Source organism: Gadus chalcogrammus, chromosome 23 (assembly GCF_026213295.1).
Source record: "Gadus chalcogrammus isolate NIFS_2021 chromosome 23, NIFS_Gcha_1.0, whole genome shotgun sequence".
Taxonomy (NCBI): Eukaryota; Metazoa; Chordata; class Actinopteri; order Gadiformes; family Gadidae; genus Gadus; species Gadus chalcogrammus.
In genome coordinates this window covers 2,406,374-2,425,831 of record NC_079434.1, presented here as the reverse complement: position 1 = coordinate 2,425,831, position 19,458 = coordinate 2,406,374, and the positions used below count along the sequence as shown (strand labels likewise).

General features: G+C 52.2%; 1 protein-coding gene across 2 annotated transcripts in view; it reads left to right on the top strand.

Moving 5' to 3' along the window:
- The window catches only part of atp8a2 (ATPase phospholipid transporting 8A2), a 59,986-nt gene extending 41,622 nt beyond the window's left edge, over positions 1–18,364 (top strand). For both annotated transcript variants that reach the window (XM_056583737.1, XM_056583736.1), the window contains 12 exons: positions 3,856–4,039; positions 4,925–5,035; positions 6,333–6,407; positions 6,713–6,835; positions 7,619–7,697; positions 7,790–7,851; positions 8,913–8,969; positions 9,969–10,076; positions 12,196–12,284; positions 12,835–12,939; positions 16,421–16,512; positions 16,862–18,364. In XM_056583737.1, the coding sequence (XP_056439712.1) occupies positions 3,856–4,039; positions 4,925–5,035; positions 6,333–6,407; positions 6,713–6,835; positions 7,619–7,697; positions 7,790–7,851; positions 8,913–8,969; positions 9,969–10,076; positions 12,196–12,284; positions 12,835–12,939; positions 16,421–16,512; positions 16,862–16,956 (1,180 nt within the window). In that variant the 3' untranslated portion in view covers positions 16,957–18,364. The remainder of the gene's footprint in view (positions 1–3,855; positions 4,040–4,924; positions 5,036–6,332; positions 6,408–6,712; positions 6,836–7,618; positions 7,698–7,789; positions 7,852–8,912; positions 8,970–9,968; positions 10,077–12,195; positions 12,285–12,834; positions 12,940–16,420; positions 16,513–16,861) is intronic.
- The last annotated feature ends 1,094 nt before the right edge of the window (positions 18,365–19,458 follow it).

The window sequence follows — 19,458 nt, the reverse complement described above, 5'->3', positions numbered from 1 at the left end:
GGGGGGGGGGAGACACATCCCACACAAGGGGGGGGCGGGGGGGGGGGATATGAGACACGTCCCACCCATGGTGGGGGGGGATGAGACACGTCCCACTCACAAGTGGGCGGGGGGCTGGGCGTGTCAGGCTGCTGGCCACTGATTGGCCAGAGAGTGCCGCCACTGGACGAGCCGTGTGTAGCCCTGTCGGGGCTAAAGAGGCATCTGAGTAGTCGAGTAGTCTGATGGAGTCGGGGACTAACTTGATGCAGGGCCCTTTCATTTGAATGAGGGACCTGGTCCTGACCTGATGGATGATGGTGATGCAACACACACACACACACACACACACACACACACACACACACACACACACACACACACACACACACACACACACACACACACACACACACAACACACAACACACAAGACGCAGAGAGAGAGGGAGAGAGAGAGTCACTATTAGAGAGTGACTGTGCTTGAGTATGGGTGACAAACATACCCTCTGTTATTGAGCCACTTCCTTTTGGATGTATTTCAGAACACTGCGTCGCACCACTACGCACCTTAACCCTTTCATCTGAGACTCTCAATGAGTATGTTTCATTACAAATGTATCGCACATTATCACCGCCTTTCCGGAAAATCGGGATAACAAAATGCTAATCTCCATCTGCCACTGTTATGAGAAGACATGTTGGTTCCTGGAGAGGCAGAAGGTGGGGCTGATTCTCCGTCAGGTCATTCCAACCTGCTGAAGGACAGACGTCATTTAAAGAGCGCCAGTCGACCCCAACGCTAAGGAGAAAGAACATGGAGACGTTATAGGCTGGGATGTTACTGAAAACATTATCAAACCCCTGTCAATAGGATGCACTACAGGGTATCTGAAGCGACCAGCGAGCTGCAATAAGACTTAAGTCATGGTTTAAGTGTCCATCATTTATTCCCATGGATCTGCTGAATCTGTTTCCATGGCACCTTCTTTTTACCCATACAGTTTCATAATGCGCACATGCACCTATCGTTAATCTCTGCACACACACACGCAAGGAAGACCCCCCTTCATGTAAGTGCATGTGCACGTGTGTTAGTGCGCGGCACTGGGCCCCTGGGCCCGTGCCGCTGGCCCCAGGTCAGTACACGAGGAGGAGGATAAAAGGCTGGCTGCGGCTAAGGGGGGGGTCCGTTCCATGCCTTTAGCTGCATGGAAATGTCAAAGTCATGACTCACCCACCATGTTTCTCCCCCTGACCCTGCCACACACACAAAAGTATGAGTGAGTGAGCACAACATTACGTTTCAATTCATGCAGAGTGGTCTCCCTTCATAGAATGTTTACCATGCTTGACCTTATTTGGGCATCTTTCCACTCCATGCCAGCTGTGATGTTTAACAAAGGACTTTCCACTCATCCCCTGTGTGTGTGTGTGTGTGTGTGTGTGTGTGTGTGTGTGTGTGTGTGTGTGTGTGTGTGTGTGTGTGTGTGTGTGTGTGTGTGTGTGTGTGTGTGTGTGTGTGTGTGAGAAAGTAGAGTAATTGACTCTGTCGTGCATAAAAGCCATATCCGGACGCAGGTCTCTGAGGCCTCTCTCTCTCTCTGTTTCTGGCTCGCTCTCTTTCCCTGTAACAGCATGCTGGTGTTTAATGAGCTATGGGAGCTTAGAGTTGCCCTTAATATTCAAACGCAACTGAGGTGTGTGTAGCTGCTCAATGTCCTCTTACTAATGTACTCCTCTTCATGTTTGAATAATGTTAGTGTGTGTGTGTGTTTGTGCAACGGAGGACTCTGCAGCTCTGTGTTGGGTCTCACTGTGAAGAGCTGTCATCTCCCCAGCTTTAAGCGGAGAACGAGGGAGGGAGAGTCACCGAGGGAGAGGGAGGGAGAGTCAACGAGAGAGGGGAAGGTTTGGGGAGAGAGAGACGGAAGGAGGGAGAAGCGGGGGAGTGATGGAGAAGGAGGGTGATGACGAGAGGGATCCAGGGACAGGGAGGAAGAGTGAAGGAGAGAGAGCGATGATGACGGATTTGTGGTCAGAGACGGACGGACGTGTTCAGTCAGACATGCAACAGGCACACACACACACACCTAGGTACAACACAAATGTCATGGGGCTCATCCAATCCTTCAACACGAGACGAAGCAGCCAAGTCTCTCTGAGGGCTTCCCCCTGCAAGGTGTGTGTGTGTGTGTGTGTGTGTGTGTGTGTGTGTGTGTGTGTGTGTGTGTGTGTGTGTGTGTGTGTGTGTGTGTGTGTGTGTGTGTGTGTGTGTGTGTGTGTGTGTGTGTGTGTGTGTGTGTGTGTGTGTGGACCACCCAGCCGTGTGGTCTCAGCTTGACCGAGGTCTTCACATATCCAGCAGACAGACCTGCTTTATGGCCTGGGGGCCTGGTGCCAGCCAGAGTGATGTGTGTGTGTGGCTGTATACCTACGGCATGTGTGTGCGTCTCTGGTCGGTGTACACAATTCTGCTGAACCATGAAACGGTAGATAATTTGATTTTGGGACCGTCCTACTCCAAAGGTACAGACGTTGTGTCTGTGTGGCTCCTGACTTGTGCTCCTCTGACTCACACGGCTGAACATCAGCTCATACTGAGCGCTTTTATCACGGGGAGCATCCAAGCTTGAAGGCTGCTCTGCAAGCAGGGAGCACACACCCACCTCTGAACCCTCAGACATCACTCCTCAGGGGCTGTTGAACCTCTGCTTAACACACACGCACACACACACACACTCACACTCACACACATCATTCACCCACACACGCACACACACTAGCCATGAGGAAGTGTTTGGAGTTGCTTTCATCCTCAGTAGATAGTATCGTTGTGCAATGCTGACGTGGATGCATTGCTTTTCCCCGGCTTTGTTTTTTCAGACCATTAGGGGAGACATTTCAGTGTTATATAACTGACTAAAACACGCAACACAACTGACACAACATAACTGCACACAAAACCACAAACCCCACACAACACCAGCAAACTGACGCAACACGACAAACCGGCCTTCAATTGGCCGGTGTCCCCCAAGGGCTGTAACACAGCCTCCTTGAGTTCCTCATTGTCGCTGCACACACACACACACACACACACACACACACACACACACACACACACACACACACACACACACACACACACACACACACACACACACACACACACACACACACACACACACACACACACACACACACAGTTGACTGATACAGGTCAAGAGGGTGGAGTACCACAGAGACAAGCATATACACAGACAATGGCTGCCACACACGGGCATGCATAGACACCTACCATAGGCAATAGACACGCCTGCACAGTTCACACACATGCAATCCTACATGCTAAGGCACTAAATCACACACAATGTACCACACACAGGCACACCTTATATAAGTCATCCACACAGTCACCTCTGGGGACCTTCATCCACACATATAGTGACAGATACTTGTATACCTACCAGTCAGACACGGCACACACAGGCAGATGTATACACAAACACCAAACACAGGCTCCACAGTGTCCTTAGCCAAGCCCTTAATCATCTAGCTGAACGGTGTTCACATCACAACAGTGTGGAGGTCTACTTGCGTGTTTGTGTCTTCCCTTCCTACAGCCCTGCTGTTGTGCTCCACTGTCTTTTATCAATGGTCACTCTTTCTCCCCCATTATTCTTTCTTTCTTTTGCCCTTTTATCACCATTTCTTCTCTTTCTCTACCCTTTCTCCCTTTCTGTCTCTTCCCTCCTCCCTTTCCCCTTCTATCTCCCTCTCCCCCCTGGTCTCTCTGTCTCCCTCTCACCCCCCCCCCCCTCTCTGCGAGGGGATCACAGTAGGAGACACTAACCCCCGCTCCCTCCCCCTCCAGGGTGTCTCCTCTGCAGAAGTCTGAGATCGTGGACATGGTGAAGAAGCACGTGAAGGCCATCACGCTGGCCATCGGCGACGGGGCCAACGACGTGGGCATGATCCAGACGGCCCACGTGGGCGTGGGCATCAGCGGCAACGAGGGCATGCAGGCCTGCAACTCCTCTGACTACTCCATAGCGCAGGTGGGTGCTGCTCAGCGGGGCGTGTGGACCGATGGAGGGCCCTCGGGGTCAGGCAGGGGCAGTCGTGCGTAGAGGACAGGCTAGAATCGGGTTGACCAGAGCTCCGTCTTGCAAGCTTGTAAACCGCCTTTGGGAGAAACTCCTCCAATATGGTTGGGGTAATTAGACCCTGGATATCCTGAGGCAGCCTTGTGATTGGCTGACAGAGAACTCGGAAGCACCCGCCTCCAGAAAAATCAGAACTACTTTAAATATAAGTATAGACAGCTCTGACTAATGTAATTCCATTGTATGAGAGTATTGTCATTCATACAGCTTTAGTACTTTGCCAGAAGCTGAAGGTAAAAGTCTGGCTGTGTGAGATTGATTTCACGCATCAGGAGGTGGTTATAAGTGGATGTGGCATCAGCGTTGGAAAAACCAAGCACTCACACACTCTCACATGCTCGCCGTTGTGTGATGGCAGGAGCACTGTAAACGCACAACAAGCCTCAGCATTCATTCATATTGTTGCCGCCGCTCTGAGCACTGAGTTAAGCTAACACACATGTGGCGTCCCGTGGAGAGAGCGGCGAGCCACTCCACAGCTCATAGTTGGTAGCAGCACTCTGCTAATTATTTACATGTTTCCTCGTGGGAAAGGAAGGCCAGATGGAGGGGGAGGGGGAGGGTTGAGTTATTCAAGGCACTAACTGGAACCCGGTAGTCTGCACTTTCAGTTTGGCCTCTCGCTTAATCTATCTTTCCATCTTAAACTGTGTTGATCCCTCTCTCCCCTCCCTGCCTTCCTCTCCCTCCCACCCTCTCTCCCTCCCACCCTCTCTCCCTCTCTTTATGTCTAACATCGCCGCCCTATGTCTTATCGTGCTCTTGGCTGATTGGCAGTTCTCCTACCTGGAGAAGCTGCTATTGGTGCACGGGGCCTGGAGCTACAACCGTGTCACCAAGTGCATCCTGTACTGCTTCTATAAGAACGTGGTCCTCTACATTATAGAGGTAGGCAACACACGCACGCACGCATGCGCACGCGAGCGCGCGCGCTTACATTATAGAGGTTGGCAACACACACACTCTCATACGTTAACAGAGACATTTTGCAGCTGTTTGTCGACATGGTTGACAATGATGGATGAGGTTCCCCACTGGTGTCTGCTTTCTGTCTTACACACACACACACACACACACACACACACACACACACACACACACACACACACACACACACACACACACACACACACACACACACACACACACACACACACACACACACACACACACACACACTTATGAAGGGGACATTTGTCAGCTGTGCCCATCCCGTGCATGTCCCTCTCCCCGCCCACCTCTCCATCCCCCCCTGTCTGACGTTGATGATGTCAGCAGGTGCAGAACCTCATGAGACCCCAGCCCCTCTGGCTTCAGTGTGTGTGTGTGTGTGTGTGTGTGTAAGGGTCCACTCATGTGACGGTTTCCCCCATCCTAACATCACCCGAGGTCAAAGGTAAAGGGCAGCCTCTCGTCCACTTAGTCGAGATTGCCTGTGTGTGTGTGTGTGTGTGTGTGTGTGTGTGTGTGTGTGTGTGTGTGTGTGTGTGTGTTTAGCATTTTACCATAGGAATGTGTGTGTGCACTCTGAAAGCTCCAGAGATTCCTCCCTCGTCTATCTGACCCTGGATCAGCTGGCAGCTCCTGTCTCGTGCGTCTGTGTGCCTGCGTTAGTGAAAGTGGCCCCCGGGGGTCAGTCTCCTCTAACACGCCCCTGCTTTGCTCCTGAGCCTCGCAGACCAAAGCTACTCAGACCCCTGATTTGGACAACCTGCCAGGCATCCTTGAGCAAGATGTCTGGTCTCTCCCTGGTATAGAGTGAACTCACCCTGCTGTAGAGAACACAGTCAAATCACTAATATTAATCATCTGATCTTTAATAAATAAGTTTTGTGGTTGCTTGTATTCAAAGCATCTTACCAAAGTGCACACATTCTTGGTGTGGGAGTTGAACCCCTAACCCATCGCAATGTTAAGCAAAGCTCCAAATAATTAATTACCAGACCAAGGATAAACTGAGTACAGAATCATAAAAGTAGCATTTCTATATATTCTTATGTCAGTGGCCTCGCCCTCGCTCTGAACCATTCCTACCAGTTCTTCTGGCTCAGGCTCTTCTGGAACGTTCCAACAATCGGTTGTGCGGGATGGGTCCCCTCGACCGCGTTCTGCTGATCTCCGTCCCCAAGGCAGTTTCTCTCCTCTATTGTCCTCCTCCCCTCTCTCACACCTCTCTCCTCCCCAGCTCTGGTTCGCCTTTGTCAATGGCTTCTCGGGCCAGATCCTGTTTGAGCGCTGGTGTATAGGACTCTATAATGTGGTGAGTATAACTGACGTCTCTCTCCCACTCGTCTCTGTCTCTCTCTGTCATATATATATACCTGTGTATATAGAGATAGAGATAGATAGATATATCTACAGACACGTGTGTGTGTGTGTGTGTGTGTGTGTGTGTGTGTGTGTGTGTGTGTGTGTGTGTGTGTGTGTGTGTGTGTGTGTGTGTGTGTGTGTGTGTGTGTGTGTGTGTGTGTGTGTGTGTGTCTCAACACACATTGGGTTGTCTCTGTTAAAGTGTGTGTGTCCACATGCGGTGGGTTGCCTCTGTTAAAGTGTGTGTGTCCACAGATCTTCACGGCCCTGCCCCCGTTCACCCTGGGCATCGTGGACCGGCCCTGTAGCCAACAGAACATGCTGCGCTTCCCCCAGCTCTACCGCATCACCCAGAACGCAGAGGGCTTCAACACCAAGGCGAGCACACTCACACGCACGCACGCATGCAAACGCACACACAGAAGCACACACAAACACAGAAGCACACACAGAAGCACACACACAAAAAAAGGAACACACACACGCACGAACGCACGCACGCGCGCGCGCGTATAACCACACACACACACACACGCGTATAACCACACACACACACACACGTATAACCACACACACACGTATAACCATGCACACACACGCGTATAACCACACACACACACACACACACACGCGTATAACCACACACACAAACACACACGGGTATAACCACACACACACGTATAACCACCCACACACATATAGAATGACATTCACAATAATCTCAGCCCTGACCAAAGGCCCCGCTATGGCCCACCGAGTGCTGGTCCTGAGACTCTGGATTTGACTTGTCTTGCCTGTTGAGTTACGTGTATGGGTTTCGATGACTGCCTGCGAGAGAGGGTCGAGCGGGCAAACAAGACCTCAGGCTGTTTACATGGCAACTAATGAGATTCATAGGGCTTGAATAAGGAAGCCTTTCATTTTGGAGGGCCCGTGTGTGTGTGTGTGTGTGTGTGTGTGTGTGTGTGTGTGTGTGTGTGTGTGTGTGTGTGTGTGTGTGTGTGTGTGTGTGTGTGTGTGTGTGTGTGTGTGTGTGTGCCGAAGGCTAGCTGTTGATGGGATGGTGGTTAAAACTGTGGCTTCTGTTTTGGTTTTGACTGTTGATGGCCTCAGCTTGCAATTAACTAAACTTTCCTCCCCTCGTTTGTCTGTCTCTCTCAGGTGTTTTGGGGTCACTGTATCAACGCCCTGATTCACTCAATCATTCTCTTCTGGTTCCCGCTCAAAATGTTAGAGCATGGTAAGCGTTGTTAAACTTTTTTCAGTAGACTCCATCGTATTGTACAGTCTAGTTTATATTCCTGGCTCTGACGCTGATGTCCGGCCCTCTAGACTCCCCCTTCAGCGACGGCCACGGGAACGACTACCTGTTTGTGGGGAACATGGTGTACACGGTGAGACACACGCACACACATGCACACACACACACACAGACACACACAGACAGACACAGACACAGACACAGACACAGACAGACAGACAGACAGACAGACAGACAGACAGACAGACAGACAGACAGACAGACAGACAGACAGACAGACAGACAGACAGACAGACAGACAGACAGACAGACACACAAGACAGACACACAAGACAGACACACAAGACAGACACACAAGACAGACACAGAGACAGACACACAGAGACAGACACAGAGACAGACACACACAGACACACACACAGAGACAGACACACAGAGACGGGGAGACACACACACACACACGCACACACGAAAGAGACAGACAGAGACAGATACACACAGAAAGAGACAGACGGAGACAGACACACACACACAGAAAGAGACAGACGGGACAGACACACACACTCAAGGGCTGTAACACACACACAGTGTGTGTCTCTGTCTGCGTGTGTCTCTTACTCTGTGTGTGTTACTCCCCTTGAGTTTGTCCTGGTATACATTGGGTCTGCCTGTTTGTTGACGTTGGCGTGTGCAGTGTGTAGACTGTCTGCTTCAGGGTACTTATGGCCAGTCCACGGGGTCTCTAGTCGTTGTGTCGGCTCTGTCCCGCCTGCATTCAGCAGGCTTCATGAACCCAATCTGGTCAATCGGTTACTAGGCAACACTCTCGGTCCAATCAGAATACACAAACAGTATTGTGTTTATATGCTGCTGATATGTGCTTGTGTATTCAATCCTGTCTTTCTGTTTACATAAATGTGGGAATGTTTGTGTGTTTTAAATGTGTGTTTGTAATCATAGGAGGTCCAGCAGCTTATTGAGTTTACAGGACACAATTATCTTAAAATGTCCTGTTTCTGTATTTCTCCTTTAACAATCATTCTCCCTCCATCTCTCTCTCTCGTGTGTGTGTGTGTGTGTGTGTGTGTGTGTGTGTGTGTGTGTGTGTGTGTGTGTGTGTGTGTGTGTGTGTGTGTGTGTGTGTGTGTGTGTGTGTGTGTGTGTGTGTGTGTGTGTGTGTGTGTGTGTGTGCAGTACGTGGTAGTTACAGTCTGTTTGAAGGCTGGGATTGAGACCACGGCCTGGACCAGGGTAAGATTCACCACACTCATCCACATCCTTTGATGGTCACTGTAATGTCTAGGTAGGGTGCTTATCAGATATTGCTTATCAGAGGCTATCAATAGCCATTCTGACCTGATTTCCAGGACACCAATTTCAGAGTTTTAAATAGGAGCTATTTTTATTGAAGAGGTCAATATGTGGAACTCAAGAGACAATACCAACAATGTGCCCTTGAACCCTTGGCATTAATACCAGCAGCATGTCATGGATCGTACTGCTTGTATTAATACCGCAGACGACAGCTGCCGGCCGTCAGAGAAGCGCTGGCTACGAAAACCCTGGGAGACATATAATTCCCAGGGAAGTATGAACTTTATTTCCAGCTGTCCAAGCAGAAGAGCGACGGGCCGCCCCGACAGATGGTGAGGTGGGAGCTCCCGGGACTCCTAGCTAGCCCTCTGCCCAATGAAACAACACTGCCCCTCCTCAGACCATGTGGCATACCAGCTACCACTGTTTTAGTACACTAGCGGTCTGCGGCTGGCTGAGGGGGGGCTGGACGCTGGGGGGATGGTGTTGACACCCCTGTCCGCTCAGCTGTCCACACACAGTGGCCTTGGTGGTGAGGTGGCATAAGCAGGTCCTGCAGGAATTCACACCGGCTCCCCTTTCTGACGCTGGGCACACAGATACGGATTTGGGGGGTGGGGGGTTGATTGTGTTACAGGGACAAGGTTGTCTATACTTGGACAGTTTTTTTAAATATTTGACCTCTATCTCTTCCTCGTTGTCTCTCTCTCTCTCTTTGTGTCTGTCTTTTTCTTCCCTCTCTGTATCTGTCTCTGTCTCTCTCTCTCTCTCTCTGTCTCTCTCTTCCCTCTCTCCCTCTCTGTATCCCGCTCTGATTCTCTCTCTCTCTCTCTTCTCTCTTCTCTCTCTCTTTCTCTCTCTCCCCTCTCTCCATCTATCCCTCTGTGTGTCTCCCTCTCTGTCTCTCTGTCTCTCTGTGTGTCATCCTGTCTCTAGTTTTCTCACCTGGCCGTGTGGGGCAGCATGATCCTGTGGCTGGTGTTCTTCGCCGTCTACTCCACCTTTTGGCCGGCCATCCCCCTCGCCCCTGACATGCGAGGCCAGGCAAGTCTCACTCCAGAAACCACCTGTCCATCAATCCCCTCACTTTAGACCTGAATCCTACCCCCCCACTAACACGTATCCCCTGTCCTGTTCATGGAGAACCCCCTCTCACCCAAGCTTGTCTTGGCGCCTGCAGGACTCTGCACTTGGGTGTTCCATGTCGGTGTCACCCCCGGGGGGAGATTTATGCCCCACCAGCCCCTCTCTTAGTCTCTCCAGGGGCAGTCCCGCACCTGCCGTGCCGGTCACTTGAGCCCCAGGCTTTCTACGGCCTTCTGTGGAGGTGTTGAGTCAAGGAGAGGGACTGCTGTTGGTTTCCTGGGCAGAGGTCGGGGATGGGTATAGGGGGAGGATGGGGAGGAAGGATGGGATAAACGGGTCAGAGGCGTGTGTGTGTGTATCTGTGCACGTGTGTGCGCACGCTATGGTAGTGAAGAGGAAATGGGGGGGGGGGGGGGGGGGTGTGTGTGTGTGTGTATGTGCACACGCACATACACACACACACACACAACACCAGCCCATTCATTGAATTAGTGTCAGCAGCAGGAATGTGGTGGAATAAGTGCAGCTGTTGGTCCACCAGGGAGCGGAGACATCCTCATCAGACCGCCCCACCTCCGGCCACAGCACCAGCCTGAGCTTCTGCTTCCACTCCGTCTCTATCTCTATTTTCATCTGGCCATGGGGGACAGAATGGAAAAAACTGCAGCGGGCCAGATCTGGAGTAGTGTGTGTGTGTGTTTTGCATAGATAAAGGACCCACTGGTGTGTGAAATGAAAGCAACATGTCTGGTTATGTCTGTGCTTGTTTGTACAGGGAGCAGAGAAGTCTTGATTTGAGGCTGGGATAAGCGTGGATTTATATTTGTGTCCCGCTCTGTTGCGTATGCAGGCTCTGTGAACTGAACGGAGTTCCTGTTTGTGTCACACACGGAGAGAGAGATGTTTATTTGACGTCTTGATTCATCGTTCCACCGATGTGTTTCCAGCTGTCGCCCCAAGAATTTGTAAATGGTTTCTCCGATTTAGTGTTCGGGTGGATTCCCGCGGCGGGCCTGGGGTCAGCTGTCCTGATGGCCTGCTGTCCTTCCACCCAAGAGTACCTCCATCTTTGGCTCCACGCCCGCTCCTCCCAACCCAACCCGAGTTGATTTGAAAAAGCTTTAGGATGTCTGTCAGCTCTTGAGGATGACAGGCAGCCACGTTGACGGAGTGAGACTGTATAGTTGGATTAACCCAAAGAGACATGCTGGGTCAGGGGTCAAGGGTCAGGGGTCAGGGCGCTGACTCACAGTGGGAGTCCGGGGCGTCTTGGCTGAGGGCCCTGAATGGATCCTCTTTGTTTCGGGCCCCTTGGGAGGACTCGACGTAGAGACGGCCTGTGACTCTCCATGTTGGAACACTTTGGTAAAGAGTCTTTCCATAAGAGGCTCTGGATTCATGTTTTGGAATTATTTTTTCGGGCAGTTTGTATTAGCTGGGTGTGGATTCCCTTGAAAACGGGATGATGTGCTTCCTACATGTTGGTTTGGCTGGAAATACAAGCGCTTTATTGTTGGTCTCAGCCTCGCGCCTGTAGTTAATCATATAGGATGACGATGCAATCATACAGATGTCTTGAATCTTGTTTTTAATTGATGGAATGTTGACTACTGATTAGTATCTGAATGACTACAAAGAAAACGAACCAGCTAGTAATCTAGCCCAAACCAGAGACTTACCTGAACGGCTGATTCATATGGGTGATAATCAACAAATCCAAAAATAACCCTCTCATAAAGGACCCAGGGGAAGGGTTGGGTCGGGGGGGGGGGGGTGTGAGAGTGTGTGTGTGTGTGTGTGCTCGGTCTGGTGTGTGTGTGTGTGTGTGTGTGTGTGTGTGCTCAGTCTGTTGTGTGTGTGTGTGTGTGTTGGGTCCAGTGTGTGTGTGTGTGCAGGCGGGCATGGTAATGCGATGCTTGTACTTCTGGCTGGGTCTGATTTGTTTGTGTGTGTGTGTGTGTGTGTGTGTGTGTGTGTGTGTGTGTGTGTGTGTGTGTGTGTGTGTGTGTGTGTGTGTGTGTGTGTGTGTGTGTGTGTGTGTGTGTGTGTGTGTGTGTGTGTGTGTGTGTGTGTGCAGGCGGGCATGGTGATGCGGTGCTGGTACTTCTGGCTGGGTCTGGTTCTGGTTCCGGCGGCCTGTTTGCTGAAGGACTTCGCTTGGAACGCGTGAGTAACCCCCCCCGCCACGCCGCCAACCATAGAAGAAGACGCTCACTGATGCTGAGGTGGCCTGCAGGCCAGCGTGTGCTGAGGGCCTGGAGTGCTGGGTTATCATGACAGGTGGACGGGATCAGAATGTCTCTCCTTCTAGACACGCCGTCTCATTCAGCCGCAGGGTGACTTTGAGAAGCTGACCCATAGTAAGAGAAGCTGTGGCCGCCCAGAGGCCCAGGCCCAGGACGGCAACAGGAGGCTCGTTCATTCTGCCTTGCCACTTTCTCAATCCCCTGCCAAGCATCGTAGCCTAATTATTCTACACTTGTTTATAAGTTCAATGAAAAAATTAGAAATTGGTCTGAAAACAAGTATTTTGTCCAGTTTCCAAAATGTATATGCAGTTTCTAAACATTTGTAACAGTTTGTAGCAGAATCAGTTCCAAACCGTTAGATATGGTTACAAACTGCTTCTGCCTGCCGAGCGCCATCAGCCCGCCTCAGTGGTCGTCAGCGTGGGGGTGTGTGGAGGTTTGTGTTGAGGGTGTGTCTGTGCGTGCAGCGGGAGGCGCACGGTGAGGAAGTCCCTCCTGGAGGAGGTGCAGGAGCTGGAGGCGCGGGCCGTGGACCCTGGGGCCGCCGTGCTGCGGGACGCCAGCGGGCGCAGGTAAGTCTATCACCGCACTGCATCATGGGAGGGCGCAGGCATGCCTACCCACGCACTGCATCATGGGAGGTTCGCGTCTCCCTCACGCAGGCCATTCATATGTCTTTTATGATATATGTATTTGATTGAATCATTATATTAAAACTACGCAATAAGTGACAAAGATATAATTTGAGAAGAATACATAATCGAAGAAAATAAAATTAAGAAATGAGAGCCTAACTTTGGTTGCGTAATCAGATAATTGATCAATTGGCCCCTCTGGGTCTCTTGTTAACATGTGAGTTCATCACAGGAGCAGCATTAATGTTCAGGTGATTCTGTGGAAAGTGGTTCCGCTCCTCGGTTGTTTGTGTGCGGTTGAACTGACCCTTGTGCTGATGCTATAACCACAGTACTTGTGCCCCCGCACGCGTCCCCCGCAGGGACACAGTCAAGTCTGAGCCCCCCTGGGGCACGGCCTCGGAACTCACAGAGGTAGCACCTGGGGTGACCCCTGACCTCTCAGGCTTTGGAGTGTCCCTTGTTTGGTTTCCTTTCCCCCTCTCGCTCACATTCTGGGTGGGGGGTTGGTGTTGCTCCTTTACTTTTATTAATTACATTTTATATTATTTTTTTATTTAATTCTATAAATAAAAAGATTGTAAGCCTGACTGGCTGTCTCTTCTCTCTACGCTTTATTATTCATTTGATCGTATCCTACCCTTTTTCTCCTGAATGGCTTGTTCTTCCATCTTGTTTGCTGTGCTGGATTTCCACAGGTGGATGAATCGGCTGTCCTGTGCAGACCTGGTGTGTAGCCTGTGTTAGCGTGTAGCTAAACGTCTCTCTAGAACCCGGTTAGCCTCCCTGTGACGTGGGCCCTAACCTCCCTGTGACGTGGGCCCTGGCTTCCCCTGTGATGTCTGTGGAGCTAGCATTAAGTAGGGTAGTACACGTTGAGCCCTGGAGAAAGGGAAGGATGGGGGTCCTGTTGGGCATCAAATTGTGGGTTGAGTTCCTCAGGGTTATAAATATCACGCTAATGTGGGTTATATTGAGACGACTGGTCTGGACACGCAGAAGTGAGCTCCATGCTGGTCACATGAACTCCACACTGATCGGTCGCTTCTCACAGAAGACGAATGTCTTCTGTGAGAAGCGACCGATCAGCGTGGAGTCAAGGGAGCCTTTTGGGGAGGTCTCGCTTAACTGGGCCTTAAAGAAATCATGGATCAGTCGGCAGACAGCGGCTTAGTGCGAGGCAGACGGGCCGAGTGTGTGTCCGGATCCTAAAGGCGGCGGGGGCTGGGGTTCCTGTCCTGGGCTGACCCTTGACCAGGGGGGGGGCGGGTGGGGGAGGAGCCATAGACCCAGAGGTCCTCTTTCCTTCAGAGAGCTCGAGAAATGGCGGGCAGAAGGCTGGCCAGGGCCGGCGCTCTGGGAGAACACATCTGTGTTTGCACTTCCTTCGCGGCTGGGAAAGAGGTTGAGGAAGGTGGAGTAGGTGGAGGACGTGGGGGTCCTCAGGGGAGGAGGTTCACAGGCATCCTCGGCGCTGCCAAGACGGAGCACAGCGGGGGGGGGGGGCGGAACGCAGACCCCTCCATCTGGTCCTGTTCATCTTTCTCATGCTCGGCTTCATACGGTTCACTGTCCACCCTCTCTTTTGGCGGCGCTCTGCGCTCCACAAACATCAGGGCTGTCCACCGCTTCCCTCTCTTTAGTTCCCGTCTCCCAGCGCTCCCATATTGGGAGCGTTTCCTTCCCTGGCTCCTTCCAACGCTCCACCGTGGGGAGTTTTCTGTACATGCCTCCAGCCCCATAATGTCGGAGCCGTTTCCCGTTTCAAGGAAAGTCCCCCCAGTGTTGTTGGACGCCTCATTGACCCCGCTAGTGAGGCTCGGCTGAAGGGGTGAAGGTCAGAACCCCCTGGCCTCGCTCTCTCTGCCGGCCTCTGCTAGTGCTCACACGTCACGGCTCAGCGACGCAATCAGCACCAGGGAGCTTCATGAGAGTGGAAAGGGGAAGAGCTCCGCGTTTTGTTTGTGTGTGTGTGTGTGTGTGTGTGTGTGTGTGTGTGTGTGTGTGTGTGTGTGTGTGTGTGTGTGTGTGTGTGTGTGTGTGTGTGTGTGTGTGTGTGTGTGTGTGTGTGCTGGATGGAAGTCAGTTATTTTGGAGCGGAGGGGCTGTGTGGTCTGAGGAACAGAGCGTCCAGTCTTCTCCTGGAGTGAGGAGGAGCAGAGAGAGAGAGAGAGAGAGGAGGAGCAGAGAGAGAGAGAGAGGAGGAGCAGAGAGAGAGAGGAGGAGCAGAGAGAGAGAGGAGCAGAGAGAGAGAGGAGCAGAGAGAGAGAGGAGGAGGAGCAGAGAGAGAGAGGAGGAGCAGAGAGAGAGAGAGAGAGAGGAGGAGCAGAGAGAGAGAGAGAGGAGGAGCAGAGAGAGAGAGAGAGAGAGGAGGAGCAGAGAGAGAGAGAGAGAGGAGGAGCAGAGAGAGATAGAGAGAGGAGGAGCAGAGAGAGAGAGAGGAGGAGCAGAGAGAGAGAGGAGGAGCAGTGAGAGAGAGAGAGGAGGAGCAGAGAGAGAGAGAGAGAGGAGGAGCAGTGAGAGAGAGAGAGAGGGGGTGCAGAGAGAGAGAGGAGGAGCAGTGAGAGAGAGAGAGGAGGAGCAGAGAGAGAGAGAGAGAGGAGGAGCAGTGAGAGAGAGAGAGAGAGGAGGAGCAGAGAGAGAGAGGAGCAGTGAGAGAGAGAGGAGGAGCAGAGAGAGAGGAGGAGCAGAGAGAGAGAGAGGAGGAGCAGAGAGAGAGAGAGGAGGAGCAGAGAGAGAGAGAGAGGAGGAGCAGAGAGAGAGAGGAGCAGAGAGAGAGAGAGAGAGAGAGGAGGAGCAGTGAGAGAGAGAGGAGGAGCAGAGAGAGAGAGAGAGAGAGAGAGAGAGGAGGAGCAGAGAGAGGAGGAGCAGAGAGAGAGAGAGAGAGAGAGAGAGAGAGAGAGAGAGAGGAGGAGCGAGAGAGAGAGAGAGGAGGAGGAGGAGGAGCGAGAGAGAGAGGAGGAGGAGCAGAGAGAGAGGAGGAGCAGAGAGAGAGAGGAGGAGGAGGAGCAGAGCGAGGAGGAGCAGTGAGGTGGATGTGGGAGTCCGTTGCTAATAAGACTCCCCCAGTTACCTTGAGGCTAGCAGGGGAGAAAGTGTACTCTTATTAGATCTACGTGATAGGGCCCTGCTTCACGTGTCTAGGTCTAGGTCTAGATCTACGGTAGTGGGGCCCTGCAGATGTCGGAGCGGGTCTCTCTTCAGGCTTTGTGTGCTCGTTCCTCTTTCTATCTTTCCTCCATGCGCGCTGCTCTACTGTCAATAAAGAAAATGAGACCAAACACGTTTCATAACCTAATTGGTGTAGGTCAGAGAGCAGTGGTCTTCCGTGTGTGCCTGTGTGTGTGTGTGTGTCTCTGGCAATCCATCTCTCTGATTGACAGGTGGAGTGATTGATCTCTGCTGTTTTTCTCCCCAGTCTAAACGAACGGGCCCATCTACTGACAAGAGTCTTTAGGAAGACGCCCTCCAGCGTGGGCCGTTCCAACTCGGTGCAGCAGACCGTGACACGTGAGTGTGTCTTCTCCCATTACGTGTGTGGGTTGTTTTCTGTTAGTAGGATTTGCCTACTTACAGAGTGCAGAATGAGACATCCCCCCAAACCAGCTCAAGCTGCATCAAGAGATCGCTACCCAAGTATACCTTGTAAACTTGGGTAGCGGATATTATTCAGATCCGATACTTACACATATTTGTACCAGTATTTGAAAAATACAATATTTGAATCCTGAATCTTGTATTGAACAAATGTTTGAAGTGATCTCTCTCTCTCTCTCTCTCTCGCTCTCGCTCTCGCTCTCGCTCTCTCTCTCGCTCTCGCTCTCGCTCGCTCTCTCTCTCTCTCTTTTTCCCCCCCCAGACGGCTACGCGTTCTCTCAGGAGGAGCACGGAGTGGTGTCCCAGACGCAGGTGGTGCGCTCCTACGACACCACCCGCCAGCGCCCCAGTGTCTAGCCCCCCCCCCCCGCCCCAAACCTCCCCACCCTCCACCTCTTCACCATCCAGAACCATCGCGTGGGATCGCCGTAGCAACAGTTGTCAGGGCGACAGTAGAGGAGACAGCAGACTCATTGGATCCGTTGGCCCCCTGTCTTCCAGTGGGTCGGCACCAGGTCCGCTGCTGTTGCCTCGCTTGGACTATGACCCGTCAACCCCCCCCCAACGTGCCCCTTGGCCCCCCCTTGCCACCAAGGTCAGTGGCCAGGCTCTGTGGACTGTCTCAGAGACCTCCAGGGCTGACTGTAGAGAACGAGAGCGACCCACTGGACGGGAGCCATCAGCCTCCGGACCCTCCCCCCCCCACCCTACCCACCGGACGGGAGCGCCAGCCTCCGGACCCTCCCCTGTATCCGTGTAGCCCACCGGCCGGCGTCAGACTCTGCTTCAGTGTGCGACGTCAGTGTGGGCGTTCCTAATGTTCTCGGTATCTGCCTGTGCATGTGTGTGTCTGCACGCATTGTGTTCCTCCTGTGCGTCAGTATGTGCGTGTGCTCATCTGAGTGTATGTAGCAGTGCATTGAGAGACATTGTATGAATGATGACTATTGGGGATGTGTTTGTGTGTGTGAACGTGCTTCCTTAGAGCTAGCTTTGACTACCCTCTGTCTGTCGCTTGCTCGCTCGCTCGCTGGGCTTGAAGGTGGGGGCGGGGGAATAAGCAGGAGAGAGGAGGTAGTCTTAGCCAGTCTGTCATCACATGCCCATGAAGGAGGCAAGGGACCTAAAGTAAACAACATACACTCGCACAGAAGCCAATAAGGAATTCCACACACAGGGATGGAGGAACCACACACACACACACACACACACACACACACACACACACACACACACACAGTCATCTCGTTGCGTTGTGTAAAATCCTCCTCTTCCTTTATTTATCTCTTTTAATTGATTCCTGCACGGCTGTGCACCAGGTCTGGCCTGGGGAGAACCCCGCGGGCCTGGGGGGTCAATGGCAACAGCCTGCTTTCAAACATCCATCTTTTAATCATCTATCTTTAAACATCCATCCTTTAGTCCAACTGGAGTTTCTCTTTTTTTTTTATGAAATAAAGTCATATAAATAAAGACATGTTTTTTTCTTCTATTTTAATTAATGCCTGTTTTGTTTTAATGTATTTTTTTACTCATTCGTGGAGATATACTAGAGGGAATATTTTACTTGAACTTAGTGCTACTTAGGAATATGAATAATCCTATAACAACTGAGATGTTGAATCCTGTGAGTTGCATACTTGTGTCTGTCGTCCGTCTGTCGTCTGCTGGACGCCGCGGCGTCACAGTGCAGGATTGTTCCACTGCAAGATGCACAGGGGTGAGGCACGTCCCCCCCAACCTAACCATTAAACATAATCAATCCATCTGCCGCTGTGTTTCGTCTTTGCCTCTCAGCCATCACTGTAGCCTTGTTGTTAGCGCAACGCAAGTTGCCAATCGGCAATCAAACTTTATCCATGTTCTGCTTTTTCTGGAAACCTGGAATCCAAAGGACTTGACGAGGGATCCGACAGGAAACGAGATGAGTTCAAAGTGGCAGTAGAAAATATGGACCTTCATGGAGACACTCCCATATACATGGGGTGTAGAAAACAGCCACGTTCAGAACTCAAAAATAACATGTAAAAAAACATGCGTTCGGTCTGGGGGTGTGGGGGGCTCCATACCGTTGCAGGCTCCCAGCAGTCCCACCCAGCTGATCCCCCAGCCTAGTCCCCCTACTCCCACCCAGTAGATCCCCCAATTGATCCCCATTCCCACCCAGGTGATCCCCCAGTCCCCCCAGCTGATCCCCCCAGTCCCCCCAGTTGATCCCCAGTCCCACCCAGCTGATCCCCCAGTCCCCCCAGTTGATCTCCAGTCCCACCCAGCTGATCCCCCAGTCCCCCCAGTTGATCCACAGTCCCACCCAGCTGATCCCCCAGTCCCCCCAGTTGATCTCCAGTCCCACCCAGCTGATCCCCCAGTCCCCCCAGTTGATCCCCAGTCCCACCCAGCTGATCCCCCAGTCCCCCCAGTTGATCCCTAGTCCCCCCAGTTGATCCCCAGTCCCACCCAGCTGATCCCCCAGTCCCCCCAGTTGATCCCCAGTCCCCCTCACCTCCCAGGGTGTCAGCCCTGGTCTGCAGGACCCGTCAGAGCAGGGCCGGCCTCGTGCAGCCATCAGCGTCCCACTGGTTTCCGATGCCCCCCCCCCCCCCCTCTCTGTTGCCCACGCCAAAGCGCCCCACGCCAGCTTGTTGTTTTGGGGCGTCTTGTAAGTTGATGCGTTCCCATTGTTGGTGTAATTAGGCCTTCAGTCAGCATGTACGAGGTTGTGTGCGTGCGTGCGTGCGTGTGTGTGTGTGTGTGTGTGTGTGTGTGTTCAGAAGAGGGATAAGCATGGACTTGCAGCCTGCTCTCAACTCCAGGTCTCCAGGTCTGTGTCTCTGGTCTCCAGGTCTGTGTCTCTGGTCT